The sequence below is a fragment of the Bactrocera tryoni genome, chromosome 5, assembly GCF_016617805.1.
Source record: "Bactrocera tryoni isolate S06 chromosome 5, CSIRO_BtryS06_freeze2, whole genome shotgun sequence".
NCBI classification, from domain to species: Eukaryota; Metazoa; Arthropoda; class Insecta; order Diptera; family Tephritidae; genus Bactrocera; species Bactrocera tryoni.
In genome coordinates this window covers 40,899,240-40,920,736 of record NC_052503.1, presented here as the reverse complement: position 1 = coordinate 40,920,736, position 21,497 = coordinate 40,899,240, and the positions used below count along the sequence as shown (strand labels likewise).

The 21,497-nt window shown below is 37.1% G+C and overlaps 1 protein-coding gene across 1 annotated transcript in view; it reads left to right on the top strand.

The window, feature by feature from the left end:
• The window catches only part of LOC120779134 (calcium uniporter protein, mitochondrial), a 170,151-nt gene extending 154,863 nt beyond the window's left edge, over positions 1-15,288 (top strand). Inside the window, exons 3-7 of the mRNA XM_040111337.1 lie at positions 12,087-12,318; positions 12,556-12,661; positions 12,734-12,835; positions 12,909-13,112; positions 14,662-15,288. Of these exons, the coding sequence (XP_039967271.1) occupies positions 12,087-12,318; positions 12,556-12,661; positions 12,734-12,835; positions 12,909-13,112; positions 14,662-14,967 (950 nt within the window). The 3' untranslated portion in view covers positions 14,968-15,288. The remainder of the gene's footprint in view (positions 1-12,086; positions 12,319-12,555; positions 12,662-12,733; positions 12,836-12,908; positions 13,113-14,661) is intronic.
• The last annotated feature ends 6,209 nt before the right edge of the window (positions 15,289-21,497 follow it).

The window sequence follows — 21,497 nt, the reverse complement described above, 5'->3', positions numbered from 1 at the left end:
CGCTTTGATGCTCATTGTGGCTAGACATTTATCCACCGGGGTGGACTGCAGTAAATGCCACAAGAACCTACTCACGTCGCCACAGTCCTTGTCCCGTCCATCGCATTTTTTGGACGGCAATGATGTCAGCCTTCACTCTAACGAGGACATCAACCAGCTGGGCAGCGGCACCTTTCCCATTAAGGGAGCGGACATTCTAGCTGCTTGCCCTTCGTAATCCTTAACACGTTTGCAGGGGTCGTCATCAAAAGGGCATCTCTTTTCTGAGGCTGTTTTCTTCTTTTCATTGCTAGGGTTTTTTAGTGGAGGGTCTCAAACCCAGCGCACAACCCTGGGGAGGGATGTTGAAGGAGATGAAATGGTCAAAATTCACCTCTCAATTTGATCACAGTAGTATATCGCTTATGCGTAATATAGTATAACTCTTTCTTCGTTTTCTGATAGCTCGACAAACACATGTATATCTTTCTCATACTAAATCCGTTTTCTATTATTATGTGTTTAAAAGAATTAACAGAAGAGAATGAAATTCCAGTAATACCATATTCATAGTCTTGAAAATGAGATATGCCCAATTTATGATCATGGTTTTTGAGATCGTGGACAGCTTTATTTCGAAATTTAATAAATTGTTGTTCGTTTGAATGTATTAACAATGCCGCCTATCACTTTATAAAGGGTTCCATTTCTTCACAGCCTTGATAGTGCTCTCCTTTTAGGTTTTACTTGCCGCGACCTTAGCCAAAACAAGAAATAACGTACCAAAGCATCGAAGTTATAATACCCTTCTCATATACAAAATATTCGTTGTAAGAACTTGTTTACGATCGTTCAGTTCGTAGGGCAGTTATATGCTATAGTGGATGGATATCCGCGATTCTGACAAATGAGTAGCTTCTTGGAGAAAAAAGAACTTGTGCAAAATTTCAGATCTATATCTCAAAAACTGAGGAACTAGTTTGCGTATATACAGACAGATGGTCAGACTGACATAAATCGACTCAGCTCGTCATGCTGATTATTTAGATATACATTTTATAGGGCCTCCGATATTTCCTTCTGCGAGATACAAACATGTTGGCAAGTTTAATATTCCCTGTTCAGGGTATAAAAATATTTACAGTTTTCATTATGGTTTCTGATACCCGATTGTGTTGTTAGTAACACTTACTCAGCACAAATCGACTAGTTCAATCCAAATCGGAGACACTTTCGTACACTACATGGAAATCCATTTGAGAATTTGTAAGGTCAACCGTTGGTATTAGTGCACCACATGCGCAACTCAAAAAGTTAAACGTAACAAGCCGGAAAATAAAAGGTTATCAACAAACAAACAAAAAAGCACGAGCAAATAAACGAGCCAAATAAGCAGCCAAACTACTGAAATATTTTCTCATCACAGTGGGTTAGCCGGGCAAAGCAGTCAGACGCCCAGCCAGTCAAGCAGCCGCCGCTTGAAAACCAAAAATAACTTTTTTTTGCGAATTTCCACTATCACAACTACCACAACCACAGTAACCGAGGAGCACTAGAACGAGTAGCAATGTCATTACATTGCTAACGTTGTTGCCCCACGCACCGTTGCTGATGATGTTGACGATGTTGCGGCTCAACATACATAGGGCACTTGTGTGGGGGTTTTGTGATGTTTTGGGCGAAACTCAATTTGTGTGTGTTTGGTTATTGTTAGTGCTTTACAGTTGTGGTTGCAGTAAGGGCAACAGGAAACTATAAATCTGAAATGAAAACACAACTAAACCTAAGCACCCAAATTGAGGTAGAATTAGGAATTACTGCAAAAGTAGGCCTAAAGATAAACTTTTTTGAAATTTTGAAGCATTTTCCACATCGAAAGTCTTATTGAGGAGAACGGAAGCGTGTTCAATTGTAAGGTCGCGTGTATTACTAAGCCTCGAGCCAAATCTGTTTTAGCACTCGATTATTTGTTGTTAAGGTCTCATGTCTCATATTAATAAAAATTCCAAAAGTTGTCAGTGTGGTCTTCTGCGACACATAGGAATAATAAATTTCATATTTTCCAGCTTTGCTGGTTAGATGAATTCAGTGCAAATTTATACACATTCAGCAGTCCATCTATCGTGGAAACGAAAGTATGTTCTTTATCTAAAAGTCTTGAGTTATCGGCTGAGAGATCACTGCTTTACTGTCGTTCCGGAATTGGTTCGAACCCACGTTCCGATAAACAGGTTTGTAAGAGGTACATATATGACGAGATGCTCAATTTCAAGTTCTTCGAAGGCGCTAACACTTACCGATCCAAACGGGGTTAGATCGCCAAAAAAACAGTCCTTGGCCGGATAAAATCCGGGTCATTTCCTGTGCGTAGAACCGGCTGTCGTGGGAATTTAAGCGAAGGCTCTATTATTGGTTGGTTGGTTTAAATAGGATGCACATGAGCGCCTCCAGCAGGCCGCATTTAAGCCATTGTTAGACCTATTCTGCTCCCGTGTGGTAACTAAACTAAGATCTATCCAGAAATTCTGTGGATTTAATAAAAAAAAAGTCTACCCAAGCTAGCAAATATCTCCTATGTTGGCAAACTGGGAGCCGTGGAATATATACCATCTCATTCGGCTGAAGGCTAAGCATTCGGATAGATAATGTTCCACCGTCTCATCATCCTTCGACCATGCTCTGCATTCCGCCGAATCCACTTTTCACATTTTCTGAAGGTGGGATCTTAAAGGTAGGTGCCCTGTGGTGACCCCAACAATATTACTAAGTTCCATTTTGCCTAGAAGTAAAACTTTTTGGTCTGTCCAGAATCAGGACTACCCCAAGGATACTTTGTGGTGTGACAGTGTTGCTAATGTATAAAGACATGAGGTTTTCCTACTGCGTCAATTGCTTCGAACATCTCTTGAGGAAGCTGAATGATTCGATAATATTAATGGAAGAGCAAAGTATTCGGTTTAGTTTCGGTTATAGATTGCCTTAACACATATTTGCTGATATTGACTAAACTCCTTTTTGCCTAGAAGTAGGAGCTTTTGGGTCTGTCCACCATCAACACTACCGGCAGGTAACTTTGTGGTATGCCCTGTGGTGTTTTTCTAAGGTCCATTGCTTCAAACATCCCTTGAAGGAGCTGAATGATTATCTAATATTGGGGAAAAGAAAACTATTCGTTTTAATTTCGGTTGTATATTGCCTTAACTCATTTTAACTGATGACTGTCTGCATCAATCTTTACCGAAATGTGTAATTGTTTGTTAACAGAATATCAATTCGAAGTCACAAAAGAAGAACAAGAATAATTCCATGTCGACATTATTTCCCAATTCCTAAAATTTAAATATTCGCTTTGAGGAAACAAGGTCAAATAATGGAGAAAAGGTCATTTCTCCAGTTCAATGTTATGTGTCTGAAAAGCTGTAAACTTTGCAGATGCCTAAAACCTAACCGCATACAATTATACATACATATATAACTGGTGATCCAAGTGGAGTAACTTTTATTTAGTGGCAGATCACACGTGAGTCGTGTCAAGCTGTCATCTTATTTTATTTCAGTATAGTTTGACTTTTCATTACGAAAATTCACGTTCTATGGAGAATGTGTTTCGCGCATGCTTCAATATAACATCCTTCACCCATCTTGAGACCCTGCATCATTATTAGATAATATTCGTCCGAATATACCACGTCCAGCACGCAGTGAAGAAAATATACCAATCGTAGCTGAGAGTGTACATGAAGACTGTGGATAGTCGTTTCGGCGCCGTTCGCAACAACTCGGACTGACATATGATCATTTTACGCCGTGATCTTAAATTAAAAGCGTACAAAATACAGCTTGTGCGAAAACTGAAATCGCTCGACCTTCCTAAGCGATATCGCCTCGCTCTATGGGCTCTTGAACAGTTCTAAGAAGATCCGAGGTTTTCGAGCCAAACTTTGTTCAGCTATGAGGCCCATTTCTGGCTCAATGAGTGTGTAAACAAGCTTTTGGGACGAAAAGCAACATGAAGAAATTCAAGAGCTGCCATTTCATCCAGAAAAACAATGGTTTGGGGTGGTATTATCGCTCCATATTTCTTCAAAATTGAAGTTAGTGATCTCGGCGACATTTGGTTTCAACAAGACGGAGCTACTTCCCACACATGGCATCAATCAATGGATTTAGTGAGAGAACGTTTCGGTCAGCAGATAATTTCACGTTTTGGGTAGGTCGATTGGTCACCAAGAATGTGGGATATCACGCCGTTAGACCTTTTCCTGTAGGGATATGTAAAGTCTAAAGTCTATGTGGACAATCCCGCTTCGATTCAAGCCTTAGAGCAAATAATCACACGCGTCATTCACCAGTTATCAATCTAAATGCTCGAACGAATAATCGAAAATTGCACTCAACGGATGGACCATCTGAGACGGAGCCGCGGCCAACATTTGAAAGAGACAATCTTCAAAAAATAAATGAAAATGAATTTTCGATCGAATGATAACAAACATTCCGCATTAAATTTGAAGTTTTTGTGATTTTTCTTTAAAAAAAGGTAGGGAACCTAAAAATGTATCACCCTTTAGAAGCCTAAAACCTAACCTCACACAATTATACATATACATATGTATATAATTGGAACTATTTTTATTATCATAGGAAAAAACCCAGACTTGACCCAGAAAAATTCGAAAACATTGCGTTGTATGTTTGGCATTAGAGACGTAAGCAATTGCCTTTAAGCCAATCTATACAATATTTTCTACATAGCTACAAATCGAAGAGCAAGCAGTAGAAAATATTGCAAAGTTGTATATTTCTTATTTATTTTTATACACAAATACGCTAAGGACATTCGAAGTTTCAAGCAGACACTTAAAATTTCTTTTGACTTTGCAACATTATGGAAAGTCGTTGAAGAACTGTTATTTGTCTTCCTCAAGGCATCAACTGTCAATATCCCATTTGACCGCCATTTGGCGCTTGAGCAGCGCACACTTAACTGGCGGTGATGAGAGAAAGGGCGAGCAATTTCTTCGATGGTTAATCAAATACGCTTCCCTCTGCCATCCCTAGGGTCTTGTAAAGAGTTTTCGGCGTGTGTGTGTGAACATATGGCTGGGTAAACAACATCAATCGAGTAAATAAGTTGACACTTTCAGAATTTTTGAGGATGTGGCAGGGTGGCAGTGGGTGAGTTAGAGAGGTATGCGTGTCAGCGCCGTCAACAACACCGCAGCGACCCTATCTTTGCTTGTGAGTTGGTGGATAACAAGTGTTTTGTTTCTTTCTTTTTTTTTGTTTCTTCGCAAGACTTTGTGACTGTATGAACTTTGATTGCTTAATCCTGCTTGAGTGACAGTCAATCTCACTTTGACATTTCACTTGTCACTGGAATTTGTAGCATTTGTGGTAGTGATTTGAAACTTTGTCACAATAAATGGAATTGCAAATTTGTTTTCACGATTTTTTTTTTTGCATATTTTCTGTATGTTATGCACAAGTAACACTGTTATTTTTATTTATATATGAATATATACTTTTTTTTTAATTAACTAACACTAACACAAGTATGCTTAATGCACCGTTTTTCTGACCGCGTACATGGGCGATCCGTCGGGAACGTCTGCAAGCGCGAAAATCTGAAAGTTAACTGAATTTTTAATTCCATTAATAAGCGCCGATGGAGAAAAAAAGCAAATTACAAGTACAAGTACATGTAAGTAGCTGGCTGCACTAGTCATAATCGTGAAATGCTTACTGAAAAGTCCAAAAAATCAAAGTGCATGAAAATAATAATCAGCAACGGCGCTGGTGGCGCTGCGTAGTGGCGGCAGTGGGGCAGACGTGCAGGCGGCAGTGGTGGCCAACAACCGCAACTGACAAGCCAGCAAGCGGCCAAATAGCACCACTTACCCACATATGTACATATGTACATACATATGTATGTTTATATGTAGGTACTCGCGCACCAGTTATGACGCCAAAGTCTCGCTAATGACTGAATATCCCAAGACAATGATGAACATAATGAAGATGGTAGCTTCAGCATTGCAGTTATATGGAGTACAGCAATAAGCGCATAAAGTTTGCCATGATGACGCCAATGAGAGTCAAGTGCGCGCAGTGGCAGCGGCGGCGGCGTCGACGCCGTCATCGCGAATAACTCAAGCGTTAAAGAAATTTGATTTAAAAAGAAAATTAATACGAAACTACACACATCTTTGGCGTGAAAATGAGCTGCAAGCAGAGTGTACAATAAACGCTTGTAGGTTGGCGAAACAACAAACACACAGAGAAATAGATAACCACCTGGCCAATGGTGAGTAAAAAAAGCTTTTAGCGAACAATACTTTGGTGGGCGAACATAATATTAATTGCAGCGAAAACCTGCAAATGTGGCAAGCAAACTGATAAATAAAAGCAAACGCAGAAAAGGCGCTTATGTAGAATTAAGAAAGAAGCTAAGAAAATGATAACATGAGCACTTATAATGTTTGTGTTTAATGACTACAACAAATGTGGAAACACGAACGTTCAGTAGGTTGCCTGCTCTTTTATTCCAACAAACACGCACAACTTCAACAAATGCGAAATTATATTTACGTTTATCAGACCTTGTGTCTGTTGAGACACTAAAGCGAGTATCGGGTGCAACAGAGTCCACAGTTATAAAGAGGATATTTCAGGTTTACGAATATGACTTAAAAGTTATGGGCACAACTTTTGTTGCATTTGGCCCAACTGGATACACAAACACAGTTGACTGCTATTTACTTTCGGGCTCTTTGAAGCAAAATTTCACAAGTGTCTTTTCGGTTTTCCATTTGTTTTTCATTCAATTTGCCGATCATCCACGTTCTACAGTTCTTACATCAAAATTCTCTCTGAGCCGTTGTGACTATCTTTTGCATGTTGCTTCTGATAGATCATAATCACCATATATATATGTACCTCGGCAAGCATTCGGTGTGACTCTGCAGCACTTTTCTTCAAATGGAAACAAAAAATTAATGCTTTCCTCATCATTGGTACAAAATTTGACATTGACAACATATGAAATTTTTTGTTCAATGACTGTAAGGTTATTAAATATGTTTGTTAGATGTCATGCCAACCAAACAGAAAAGTTATGGCTCGTTCACAACAAATGTTCTCTACACATACTCACTTCATACTAGTACCCCTGAGTATATCTTTGCTCTGTAAGGTTTAGAGTTTTCGAGAGAAAGGTTCTGCGACAGATTTATGGTCCTTTGCGCATTGCCACGGCGAATATCGCATTCGATGGAACGATGAGCTGTATGAGATATACGACGACATTGACATATGTAGTTCAGCGAATTAAAAGACAGCGGCTACGCTGGCTAGGTCATGTTGTCCGTATAGACGAAAACACTCCAGCTCTGAAAGTATTCGGCGCAGTACCCGCCGGGGGAATCAGAGGAAGAGGAAGACCTCCGTTGGAAGGACCAGGTGGAGAAGGATCTGGCTACGCTTGGAATATCCAATTGGCGCCACGTAGCGAAAAGAAGAAACGACTGGCGCTGTTGTTAACTCGGCTAGAATCGCGTAAGCGGGGTCTACGCCAGTAAAGAAGAAGAAGTAGAGTAAGCTTTACATATCGGCGAGTTATCTTGAAGTTGGTAATCTAGTTTGGAAACCTCTTCTAATGTTCTTAAGGAGTTGTATGGGTTTCTGGGTTTCAAAAAATCGAGTATTGTATTATTAAATTCTACAAAACCAATCTAGAATATTTTTCTAAATTTTCAATTTGATCCGAGCAATAATTGCGGAGATACAGCCTTGAGAACTTGTGCGCTGGAGGCTAGCTAGGCTAAATGCGCCGTCTTTAAACGCGTTTTTCTTGAAGTCGGTTGGAAAGATTTATCGAGAACTACTCAACCGACCTTCATGAAATTTTACACAGGTCTTTGAGATACAATTCTTTAAGACTTGGATGAGGGATTTTTTTATCGATTAAAACTACATATTTGAAAAGAAAATGTCACGAAATTTTCACTAAAATTTTCAGATTCTTTTTCCTTCGTCCAAGTTCTAAATTAAGGTTTTAACTAAAACACGTATTTTTTTTAACTTTAGGTGATCCTGTAAAGACTTATCCTGCCAACGCGGGCGCATCAATTTTCCGAGGGGTCACCGGAAATAGCGTCGCAATGGCCGAGTTTAAAATATTACTTTTCCAAAAATGTCAGAATTTCTTTGTTAGCAGTGTATGTTTGTAACAATAAAAAAAATTCTGACAAAATATTTCATTTTTTAAATGAAAAAAAAGTTGAAAAAAGGCTATTTTTTGTCCGATAAACCCTATGTAATACTCTTCAATACTCTAAAATATCTTTCAAGAAGGAGTCTTTCGCAGTTTGAATTCGTTAAAAAGCTTGTGTACTGACGCGATAGCGTTAAGAAAGAAGAGTAAATAAAACTACATTATTCACATATCTTAGCTACCACATTTCACTTTCGATAAACCATTTGGATTTCATCTACTGATTATTGCAAGTCAAAATAATTTCGGTAAATTCAAAAAAGCTTAATTTTTTTGTAAAATTCTCAATAAAAATGCCACAAATATTTTCATGCTTCGGTTTGTTTTATGTGCAGTTTCATGTGTGTTTGAGCGCCTATGCTTCTGAGTGCTGCTCAATGTTCCAAATATTTGTTTCCCTCATTCATATTTCATGCTATGCCCTCGACATTCTCATTTGATGAAGCTTGCTCACAACATCTGCATACATATTTACACATGTAAGGCTCATAATGAAATGCTAATCAACTTTGCAATTCGTAATATTTTCCTAACTACTACCGACAACCAAGTACCAGTAATAATGTTAATCAAACATGCGAGATCGAAAAGAAAATTCCATTCGAATTCAGCGTGAAGAGTTGTGCTCTAGAGAGCATTGAGAACATTTAACTGCTGCAGCAAACATCACGTCTGTGCATGCATAGTTGAGCAATTAAGTTTCTACGGCGTTCCAATCAGTCAATAGCCTTGACTGTGGGCGGTGGAGGAATGAGATTCACACCATAAAAGTGACAATATGTACGCGTGCATGAAGGAAAGCACTCATTCTGCCGCTACATTCATATATTGCCCACCATTGCCACGAAACTTACTTTTTCCCAATCAGCATGAAATTATTTGCCCATTGAATGTGCTTAATTACTCGTGTTTGGCGAAGAGGCTTTGTTGCACGCATTTTTCCTTGATCTATCATTTTTAGAATGCTGATGAAAAACTTTGATGAAGCACTAGTCAAATTTTCTACCCAGTGTAGTAGTGGTGTCAGTGACCAATTCTGAACAAAGAAATTTTCATGGTTTTTACTAGTAATTTCAAGGGTAAAAGTCATGTCTAATGGGGGGTGCATGTATGACTGCAGAAGTGGAGACTAAAAACTATAGAGAATGATGAGAGATACTACCTATATTGTGTCACGAACCCTCATATTTTTTTATGAAATTATAGAAAAAGGAGTACTCTGATATATAGTACATAAAGAACAATAATTGGCTGTAGTCCTTGTAGAAAATGCGACTGCATGCCCTTGAATAGACTAAGCTGTTCCATTTTGTTCGAAAAGCATATTTTTATCCGAGAGGATAGAAATTTAGAGACTTACTTATTTATAACCGAGTATACAATTATTAGCAGAAATGGTAATACTTTTTTTTCATTTTAAAATGTTTAATTTATTTTTCAAAATCTATGCTGTCCCCCTCAAAGTAATCCTCATTGGCCCCAATGTTCCAATCCTCGAATCAGTTGTTAAAGTCAATGTCTTTAATTGACTCAAAACGGTTTTCCGGAGCAGTCGTTTGAATTTGCTGAATAGCCAGAAATCGCACGGAGCTAAATCAGGCGAAAACGGCGAAAAACTCAGCAAGAATCAATGCAGTATGTAACGGTGCATTATTGTGGTGCAAAATCTTAAAGTGTCGGCCCATGATTCTGGCCTCTTTTGATATTTATCTAAATTAGCAGTTAGGTTTTGTTTTTGATTTGGTGGAATCAGCGGTCCGTCTTTTGAAATGAAGCTGGAGACAACGTTACTGTCAATGGAGAACGATATAGATCGATGAATATCAACTTTTTATGGCCGGAATTGGAAGAAGTTGATCTTGAAAACATCTGGTTCCAACAAGACGGGCTACGAACCACAAAGCACGTGCAACAACCAAATTATTGCGAGAAAATTTTGGAGATTCAATTATTTCAAGAACTTCTGACATTTAATGACCTCCAAGAAGTTATGATTTGATACTATTAGACTAATTACACTGTGGAACATTTTTGGGATTATTGTCTGGGGGGTGAGAAATTCCAAGTCAGGGTGATGGTACTAGGTCAGTGTAGTAAAACCCTCAAACGATTTGGCGTTCGTATGTGTCAGTTTTTTTTATGACCTTTTAAATTTTTTCCTTATCTTGATGTTTTTTCGCTTAGTTGTAACATTTTGGCAAAAACGTCGTTTAACATAACTCGCGAACCACTATTATCTATTTTTCCAATCCATTAGACGGTTGTAGCAGCTTTTACACACTATATTTGGTACCCAATTTTCGTTCACTATAACATAAAAAAAATTTAAAAGGTTATAAAAAAAAACTGACACATACGAACGCCAAACCCTTTGAGGGTTTTACTATACTGACCTGGTACCATCACCCTGACTTGGAATTTCTCACCCCCAGATTAGCTGCTGTACTGTGTTATTGTGAAGTTATTTGAAGTCATTGGCATTTAAAAATAAACCAGACTCTGTTCAAGCTTTAGAAGTCATATTGAACGTGCTATTCATGGTATAGGACTTGATTTAGTGGAAACAGTACTCGAAAAATGGGTTCATCGAACTCATGGAGGTCGTAGAAGCCATTTGAATGATGTTACAAGTATATTCAGAACCTAATTGTAATTGTAATTGTATCATACTAAATAAAAAACATTTGAACTTACTTAACAATTAGTGTAGTTTTTTTAAAGAAATCATATCAATTTTATAGGAAAACCCTTTGAAAATTTGTAGCATCAAGCTGCTTCCATGTTAGGCCTAGAAAAATTACTGGAAAATGTAAAGCCGATGAGCTTGCAAGAAAATATACCCGTATCCAAATGCCTTCATGTTGGAAACGAGCCTGTGAGAAAATATCTTTGAAAATATAAAAAATATATTTCAAAAGCTCGTGTTAGAAATTGAGACTAATGGGTTTCGCCGTTTTCGAGTAATGTTGGTCGCCGACTTTGAAAACACTATTTTGAGAAAACATCGTTTAAAGTTCGTAGCAACTTTTGTGAAGATACATTGTCAAATGTGAAGGCTTTCCATACAAGAACTTGATTCCGATCATTCAGTTTGTATGACAGCTATATGTTATAGTGGTCCGATATCGGTTCTGACAAATGAGCAGCTTCTTGAAGAGAAAATGACGTTTGCAAAATTTCAGAACGATATCTTAAAAACTGAGGGACTGAGGGAAAACTTTCACATTTGACAATGTATCTTCACCAAATTTGGTATAGATTATTTTCTAAGGCAACAATGTAATCTCCTAAAAAGTTGTTCAGATCGGATTACTATAGCATATAGCTTCCATACAAACTGAACACATAGTTACTAAAAGAAATGAACCTGTGAAGGGTATATTAGCTTCGGTGCAGCCGAAGTTAACGTTTTTTATTGTTTGTTTATGAATTGTTTTGGCTTTTAACATAAAACGATAGAAAGTAGCCTATATCCGTCCCGTATTTCCAAGCTAACTCCTAACCAATTTTCAGCCAAATCGGCTCAGCCGACATAAATTGCGAAATCGAGGGTGATTTTGCAAAAAAGGCCACCGTTAGGACCTTTTCCAGGACTATAGGAATACCCTTGCAATACCTTTGACGTCTTTCCTTGCTGTGGTTCGGGTGTAATGTGCGGACATACAAAAAAGGCGTTTTATTTTTATTTATAAGATAATTATTTTTGTACTATAAATATATTTATTCCATATTTTGTATATCAAAACTTTACACCGGTATATTTTGAAGCCTCTATAAATATTTTATTTCTATAATATTTTCTCTAATGGATCTCATTTTCAACCCTTTGCAGGCGATGTCTACGTTGAATATATTCAAGGACTTCCACACCTAACAGTGCCGCTGCCAAGCAGATTGGAAAAATGCCGATTTGCTCTGAGGCCCGTGTCGCACAAAGTAGGCGATCTTATCGAAATGCTGAAAATTGAAGATCACGGTATTGATCGAGCGGTTGTGCTGAACAAATGTGGTGTACGAATAGCGTCCACTTGCGCCATCGACAGCCTTATGGATGAGCCATTTTGGTGAGTAGTGAAGGGAAAATATTTAAAAAATTGTTCAGAAAGCATGCGCGTTTTCCAAAAAGTTCGGATCCAGATACAGAACTGATTTAGAGACAACTCGAACCCATATTAAAGTGATATATGTATGTAATATATAATCTAATCTGATTCGAATAACTATTTGTTTCCTTGATGTTTACACAAATCGTTATTTGTTTTTATTATTTTTTAATACAATTAAATTACGTATCTTTCCAGGCTTCAAATAAATGATAACAAATACGAAGTGATCCCTCCTAAAAGGAAAAAAATCGACTCTGAAGACTTAAAGAGGCTTAGTGATGTTAGAACTTTAGTAGCACAAGTATGTATTAAAACATATTTTTATTTTAAGTAAAATTTTTAAAACCTATATACAATTTTGTTCTCATTACAGTTGTATGAAGCTTTACATGTCGGCGAATATCATTTGCACAAAGAACAAGAACTAGTGAAAAAAATAGAAAATTTAAAATTTGAAATATCACCTCTAGAAATGGTAAGTGTTACTATAAGACGTATACGCAAGTAGGTCTCATATGGAAAATATCTTACGTTTCTTAAATTTATAGGAAAAGCAGGAACTTGCTAAACTAGCGCAACGTAAAACGGTCGTCGCAACGTGGGTCGGACTCAGTTTAATGGCGGTACAATTTGGCGTCTTGGCGCGCCTTACTTGGTGGGAATACTCTTGGGATATCATGGAACCCGTCACATACTTTGTTACATATGGCACCACGATGGCCCTATATGCTTATTACTGCCTAACGAAATCGGTAATATGTTAAAAATAATAATTCCTAGAGCTTAGATTCGTTACAATAATAATTGAACTCGTACGTATATTCGAAGTTACTGATGAGAGAGTAAAGGTTGTTTATAACTTCTAGTACTTTTCATTGATTGTATTTTTTTTGTTATTGTATGTTTTGTTCATACTGCAAATTATATAGATGGACATTAAAAAATCAGCAAACGTCAGTTCTGTCTTTTTGACCTATCCACCAAGCTGCAAAATACATACAATAAAAGATATAAAAGATGATACATTTCGAGGTTCCCTACTTTTTTAAACACACAGAAACTTTAAATCTTATGGGGAATGTTTACTACCATTCGAAAGCATATTCTTTGGTACGTATGTTTTGAAGATTATCTCTTTCAAATTTTGGCCGCAGCTATATCTCAGATGGTCTATCTGTTGAGTCCAATGTTCGATGACACGTTCGAGCATTTCGACTGATAACTGGCGAACGACACGTGTGATGTTTTGCTCCAAGGTCTGAATCGAAGCGCAATTGTTTGCATAGACTTTAGACTTAACATATCCGCATTGGAAAGCTTAACAGTGTGATATTACACGATCTTGGAGGCCAATTGACTGCCCAAAACGTGAAATTATCTGCTCACCGAACTATTCTCTCAATACATTCATTGATTGATGCGATCTGTGGGAAGTGGCACCGTCTTGTTGAAACCAAATGTCGCCAAGATCATGAGCTACACGATAACGGTCGCCATTGACGGTTGTATTCTTACGGTCGTCATTTTTGAAGAAATATGGACCGATGGTTCTAGCGGCCCACAAACCACACCAAACCGTTGTTTTTTCTGGATGAAATGACAGCTCTTGAATCTCTTCAGACATACATTTTCAGACATACCAATCGAGTCAGAAATAGGCATCATCCTAGAACGAATTTAACTCGAAAACATCGGATCTTCTTGGAACTTGGAAGAGCCCATAGAGCGAAGCGATGTCGCTTGAGAAGGTCGCGCGAGATCTCGACGTAAAATACGTCAAGTCGTTCCATACGTCAGTCCGAGTTACCGCGAACGGCATCGAATCGTCTCTCCACGGTCTTCGTGCACAGTCTCAGCTATGGCTGCTTTATTTTCTTCACTGTGTGCTGGACGTGGTCTATTCGCTTGAATATTATCCAATAATGAATTCTGGGTCTACAGATAGGTGATGGTGACCAAAAGTTGAGCGTAATAAAGTTAAACGATTTGTAAATGTTGTTAGGGCGATCCTTCCTTCCATGATGAAATGCCAAACTATTACCTCTACTAGGATCATCCGTTATTTATATTTAGCGAAGGCAGCTTAATTACCTACTAGGTATGGTTGGTACTTCGAAGTGAATTAAGTTGCAATTCGCGAGTTCAGAGCTGCAAGATCAACGTCCGATGGGGGTGATTTGTGGGAAACATAGAGATATACGAGTTAGGAAACGGACGGTTGGACGCAGACTTTTATTTAATTTATTTTTGTATTGTACCTAAACCTATTGATTACATATACATATGTTATATTTCTTTCAGGAATACACTTACGAAACAGTTAGGGATCGTCTCTTCCTGATTACAATGCACAAAAAGGCCAAAAGGAAGAGCTTTGACATTGAAAAGTATAATCAATTAAGACGTGAAATCGCCGAAGCTGAATACGACTTGCGACGCCTACGCGATCCCATCAACTTGCAACTGCCGCCACATATTGATCGTTCGCAACGCTCAATACCAATTGAACCACCAACGAGCGGTGGCGAAACACGCCTCCTAACGGCCGTTACATGTGAAAAGAAACCCGCTAGCTTCCGACTGCCCTTTTTAGAACCAAAAAATTAGATTTTTTATATACATAAGTAATTTATCAGTTGAACATATTTACGTATGTAGGTATGTATGTTATGTAACTATGTTAGTTCCACACGGAACACAATGTTGAGTTTCACGTAAGCACAAACTGGCTTCATGCAAATACAAATACAAAAAGCAAATACAAATATTAATGATAGTAACATAGTAACGTACCACGTACTCGTATAGCTGAATACAAACATACATACACAATAACAACAACTGAATATAGTTTTAAGAGGCACGTGTTGTCCTGTGCGACTTCGTCGCTCGTTCGTTCGTTCGTTCGTTCCTTTTGTAGTTTCAATTGTTTCTATGTGTTTTCATATTTAATTTTAATGCGAATTGTTATTTTTGACCTTAACCCTTGTAATATGCTCTTGCTTAGAAAAGTTTTAAGTGACCTTCCTATTGTCTGGTTATCGTATTGATCACTTCTTATAATGCCTATGTAGCTAGACTTAAATTAAATTATTATTGCCACGCAATTGTTATATGTTTACCAACACATTTACGTAATATCTATGTGTATGATTGCATTTGAGGAATTTATGTGAAAGACCGTAAAATGACAAACTAGCAAATCAAAGACGGCATAACTAACGTATTATGTCTGTATGTTTAACAATAATTCTAGGTACATAAGTGGTTATATGCGCTGAATGCGCTAAATCCTTGTATGATCACTGGCAACACGGATGTATGCTCTTGAGAATAAGTGCTAAATCCTATAACAATAAAAACAAATAATTAGTTAAGCGCCTCTGTCTCACCACAAACTTACATAAATTATTTATTGAAGAAATGTAATTTAGTTTTAGGGGTTTATTTAAATAAATGTTTATGTTTCAATCGTTTGTGTTTGATTTTTTACTATTTTATTTTACTTTATTGTTAACCCTTTTGTGATCGCACCGCACCAATGAATGCACATTAAGCTTTTTCTGAAACAATTCACTTGGAAATGATTTTGATATCCTTGTCAAAGCTGTTGTGTCTGCGTAACCGAAATGGAGCCGGATTTATATTCGGACAAGGGCTGTAAACCAAACAAAATAGCTCTGTAAAGATTTAACTTTGCCGCCATTTATGTAATACCATTCGTTCATCATTCGTGTACCAACAAAACAAAAAAATGTTGGGCTAGTAGCAACACCCTCTCTTATCGAACGACAAAACTTATTGACCAACCTGGTAAAGCATCTCTTGGACACTTGTCCCGCATTGGCAAAACTATGCAGTAAGCATCTGGGGCCCCACGGTTAGATACACTGGAGGAGGTATCGATAGTGAAGCCGCAGGCTGCCAAGCGCAGGCATCCTAAAGGACTACTCTTCCTGAACTTATCAACTGAACTCCATCTAAGTGGCCAAATTTCCCGTTTTGGGGTTCTAAGAACCCACACGTGATTGTTGACGAAAAACAAATGCATCCACAACGTATCACTTTTTTGAAAATTAAATAAATTGAAATTAGCTGGAGCAAAGCTATCTATAAAGGCAATTAATTTTTGCCAAAAATATATTAAATTATTATTTCGACAAATTTTCTATTTATTTTATTGCAGAGTCTATTAAGCGCTTTATTTTGACTTAGGTTAGGTTAGATGGCTGACCTCTTGCGATCGATCTTGAGCCAAAAGACCTTTGCGACAGCGCATGTACCGATGGTGGCTCAGCGCTGACCCAGCTTCCGCGAAGCCCAGTTGTCTAATAGTCGAATACAAAAGGAAACGGGAGCACCCATCCGCTCCCATTCTATCGATAGCGGTTCTAGAGTGCCTTCTCTTTCTAGCTGATCAGCTTTACAGTTTCCTGCGATTCCGCTGTGGCCTGGCACCCATACCAGTCTTATCCCAAAGACGCTCGATGTGCTTGAAAGCGAGGTTAGGCACTCCTTAACCAGCCCTGTTCATGAATTCAAGTCTAGTATTGCCGCTCTGCTATCTGAGTGGATGGACACTTCTCTGAAGGATTCTGCTCTCCGGGGCAGTAAATCTACTGCGAGTGTGAAACTGGAGTTGATAGAGAGCTCCTGACAGTAAACCTCTCCACCAACCCCCTGCCCAAGTTTTAGCCCATCCGTGAAAAAGCTCACAGCCCCTCTTCTCCAACGGCAAAATTTGCGATCGAACTGACAATCTTATTTACCGAGGTTGTATAGGTTGTCAACTTGCATATACAAATTGACCTTTACAGTTATTTTTTGCTTACATTGTGACTTTAAAAATACAGGAGTTTTAAGCTAAACCCTAGAACGACATTCTTTAAATAATTGGATGAATGCCGTCGAGTTCAGAGTCCTTGAGCGGATAAAAATCCGGGACCATTTCAGATAGGTAGACCCGACTGTCGTGGGAACGGTTTCTAGGAAATGTTGTCTGTGGTTTATCAAAACGATCAGTTGTTTTTTATATAATTTAGTTTTTATTATTATTTTTTTTGTTTTCGTAAGAAGTATATTTAGCACAAACTGAACTTAAAACAATTTATATCTAAACATTTGAATCTATATTCATCAATATATCTAAAATGAAAACTACTATCCTGACTCGAAAGAAAAAATGGTAAAATAATACTAAAAATTAAACATTATAAGCGAAAGAGTTCTTGTGTAACTCGAGTTCTTGTACATGATATATATGTATATAAGTATAGGTATGATCGTGTTTCAGATTAAAGGAATACCATTCAGGGATGATACCCAAAACGTAACATAACTTAAAATGGAAAACTCCAACTGACACTAACTGTATTTAACACACTAGCAATAGATTATAAAAAAATTATAACTATAATGTTTTGTGATTTTTTGTATAAACACCACCTCGTAGCTTCGTAAACTATACTACTAGACTATACTCTGCACACTGTCCTGCTAATCTTCGTATAGTATTAGAATTTATTGAACTAATATTTGGCAAAAAATGCTAGGGTTGTGGTCACTATTGAAATTATACTCAAATACTATTTATAATTACCAACTAATACTAGTGCATTTTCGCTAATTATTAAGTAATATTTTTGCTAAAATAATGTCCGAGATTCAATATAACTTTATGCAGAACTTTAAGTGGCATAGAAATTATTTATAGTCGCATAAAGACAAAAGTAACCTTTCCCAAACCTATAACACAAAACGACAGCACTATTATGCACTCGCGTGAAGTTTTTTTCATAATTTCGATAATTTTTTTTTAACTGCAGCAGATCATTCTAGATAACTAAGAGTATCTAGACGTTGACCTGAAGTACAATACCGAGCTATCTAATTAGACATATTCTCGAACTGAAGTTCTTAGTGCTCCGGAGTGCAACTTATTTTAGGCATGTGAGCATTCTTCTGATCAGATTCGTTTGACTGCCCGGTCATGGCGAAAGCCGGGGCACCCGTTCACTCATATCATTTGTGGCAATTTCTGTTAAAGCTCACAACATGCTTATGTTTTATGTTTAGCTTATGGTATTAGGCCGAACTCTACATTAATATCGCTTACTTACCTTTTATCTCTCGATTGGTGGTGAGCTTCAATAACTCAGTAATGCTCAGAAAGTAGCTTTTACTCACCAAATGATATGTTCTATATTCATGAAATGAAAACATAAATTATTATTCTTCTTCTTTGCTAGTGTAGACACCGCTTACGCGGTTATAGCTGAGTTAACAACAGCCCGCCAGTCGTTCTTCCTTTTCGCTGCTTGGAACCAACTGGAGATTCCAATTGTAGCCAAAACCTTCATCATCTAGTCTTTCCAACGGATGGGAGGTCTTCCTCTTCCTCTGCTTTCCCCGGAGAATGCTTCGTCGAATACTTTCAGAGCTGGAGTTTTTCATCCATTCGAACGACATGACCTAGCCATAGTCTATATTCACTAAACTATGTCGATATCGTCGTATATCTCGTCCATCTCATCGTTCCATTGACTGCGATATTCGCCGTTGGCAATGTACAAACGACCATAAATCTTCAACAGATCCTTTCTCTTAAAACTCGTAACGCAGACTAATCAGATGTTGTCATCGTCCATGCCTCTGCACCATATAGCAGTACGAGGATATTAAGTGACTTGTAGAGTTTGATCTTTGTTCTTCGAGAGAGTACCTGTAGCACCTGTTGGCAAAAGTTATTTTACGCTGAATTTCGAGTCTGACGTTGTCGTAGGTGTTAATGCTGATTCCAAGGTAGACAAAATTATCTGCGACTTCGAACTTATGACTGTCAACAGCGACGTAGGAGCCAAGTTGCGAATGCAACGTATGTTTGTTTGAAGACAAGAGATATTTCGTCTTGCCCTCGTTCACCACCAGACCCATTTGCTTCGCTTTTTCATCCAGTCTGAAGAAAGCAGAACTAATTTTTCTTCATTTTGTTACGAAAATGTTAGGTTATGTACTGATGTTGCTTATATTCATTGGATATCGAATTTCATGGCCTATGTAGGTCTGTTGGAATAATCACTGATGTATGGTACATAGCCATTTTCAATTATGACCTATCTTCAATTCAACTATTTTCTTATGAGTGTCGAAATGTTCCTTTTCATTGGCTTCCCCTTATTTTTTACCACAAAATAGGTGTGGGAAAGTCCTATTTTGGCTTTGTATTTAAGCAGGTTTTGTAGTTTTTATAGAAAACTTCATATTTAAACGCATAATCCTTTGATCCTTCGTTAAAACATCGAACAGTAATTGCACAATAATTAAGTTTCCTCTCTTAAAAATAATGAATTAGTTTACCAATTATATTATTATTTTTATTATTGTATTATATACTAAAAAGGTATTATATATACATAAACTTGTATGCAAATATAATTTGTATGTATGTAAAGCAAATGTCAAATACGTACAAAATTTTTATTAAGCACAAAGGAAAATTTATTTAATTTTCTTTATCATATAGTTCAGGGCTTGTGTATCTAAATTATAATGAACTACTACTAGATATATATTTAAAAACTATTTAAATAAAATGTGATTAACATCAAGTGTTTGAAATTAATTTGTAAGCTGTAAACTATACCTTTGTATATACCCACGAAAATTTACAATTTCAAATACTAATCTATGGGTATAAATATGCTATAACTAAAATACTAATAATGCACATTATTTGGTTATTATTTTGGTTATTATTTAAATAATTTACTGATTTGTTTTCACTATGCCAAATGAGTTTACGTTTCACAAACTGCCGTATATATTTTCAAATATTCAAAAATAAAATTATAAAATTTTTCCCTAAACATAGCATAACTTGTGGAATTTAAAAGTCAACTAATTGCAACTTTCAAATTGATCAACATATTTCTTTCATTTCTTTATCGATTTTTCCTAACAACTCTCTCTATCCAATCTCCTTCTCCCTCTCAACTAAATCTCTATATTCCAAATACTTTTTAACCCCAATAAATATACTCACTTACATCCCAAAAAAAAAAAAAAATTTAACTAACGATTTCCTACTCTTATCTAACATCGTAATACTGATAGTGAAAAAGATATACTCCAACCTAGACAACTTACAATTTTAATTAGCACAAGAAAAAAGCTTAAATTCGGTTAAACCGCACCCACATACATATAATACCCTTCACAAATAAATACGTTTTCCATAAAGTATTTGATTTTGATCGTTCCTTTAGGATATAGCCAATTGAGGAGAAAATTACGTGTTAAAAGCTTCAGTCCGATATCTCCAAAACTGAGAGACTAGTTTGTGTAAATACAGACGAACATGACTAAATTGACTCAGCTAGTCAAATTGTTCAATTTTATATATGAATTGAGATAAAAAAACACCCGAAAATTGTAATTAAATTGATAGGACTGTCTTTAATTATTACGCCAAATAAGCAGCTGCTTAAGTCGGAACGCCTCAGTAGTGCGTTGCGGTTTTTACAATGGATAAAAATATCGTACAAAGAATATATTTCAAATTTTATATTTCTAAACAAATTTCGTGTGTGGAATCGTAGCGAATACTGGAAAACGCTTACGGTGACTCATTTTCATCAAAAACACACATGGGTTCACGAGTTTTACGCGCAAATTAGTCAACAATCTTCGGAGGGGAAAAAACGAGCCGAAACCAAAAAAACACGCCAAGGCCGCTCAAAAATTGTTTTTTTCGATATTAGTGGTTTGGTGTATCATGAATTTGTTCTGGAGAGACAGACGGTCAATAAGGTGTTCTATTTGACCGTGTTGAGGCGTTTGCGTGAGAACATTCGTAGAAACGGGCCAGAATTGTGGGAGAACAATTCATGGATTTTACACGATGATCACCACCACGATTGAGATCAAATTTAAAGCCAACAACACAATGAATACCATCGATCAACCACAGTATTCACCAGATTTCAGTCGATTGAAAAAATAAAGCAAAATTCGCTGAAGAAGCTGAATGCCATTCCAAAAAGTGGTTATATTTGCGGTTAAATTGTTTCGAGGACTAAAATCGTTGGAATAAATGTATTACATCTGGTAGAAACTACTTTGAAGGCGGCAAATTAAAT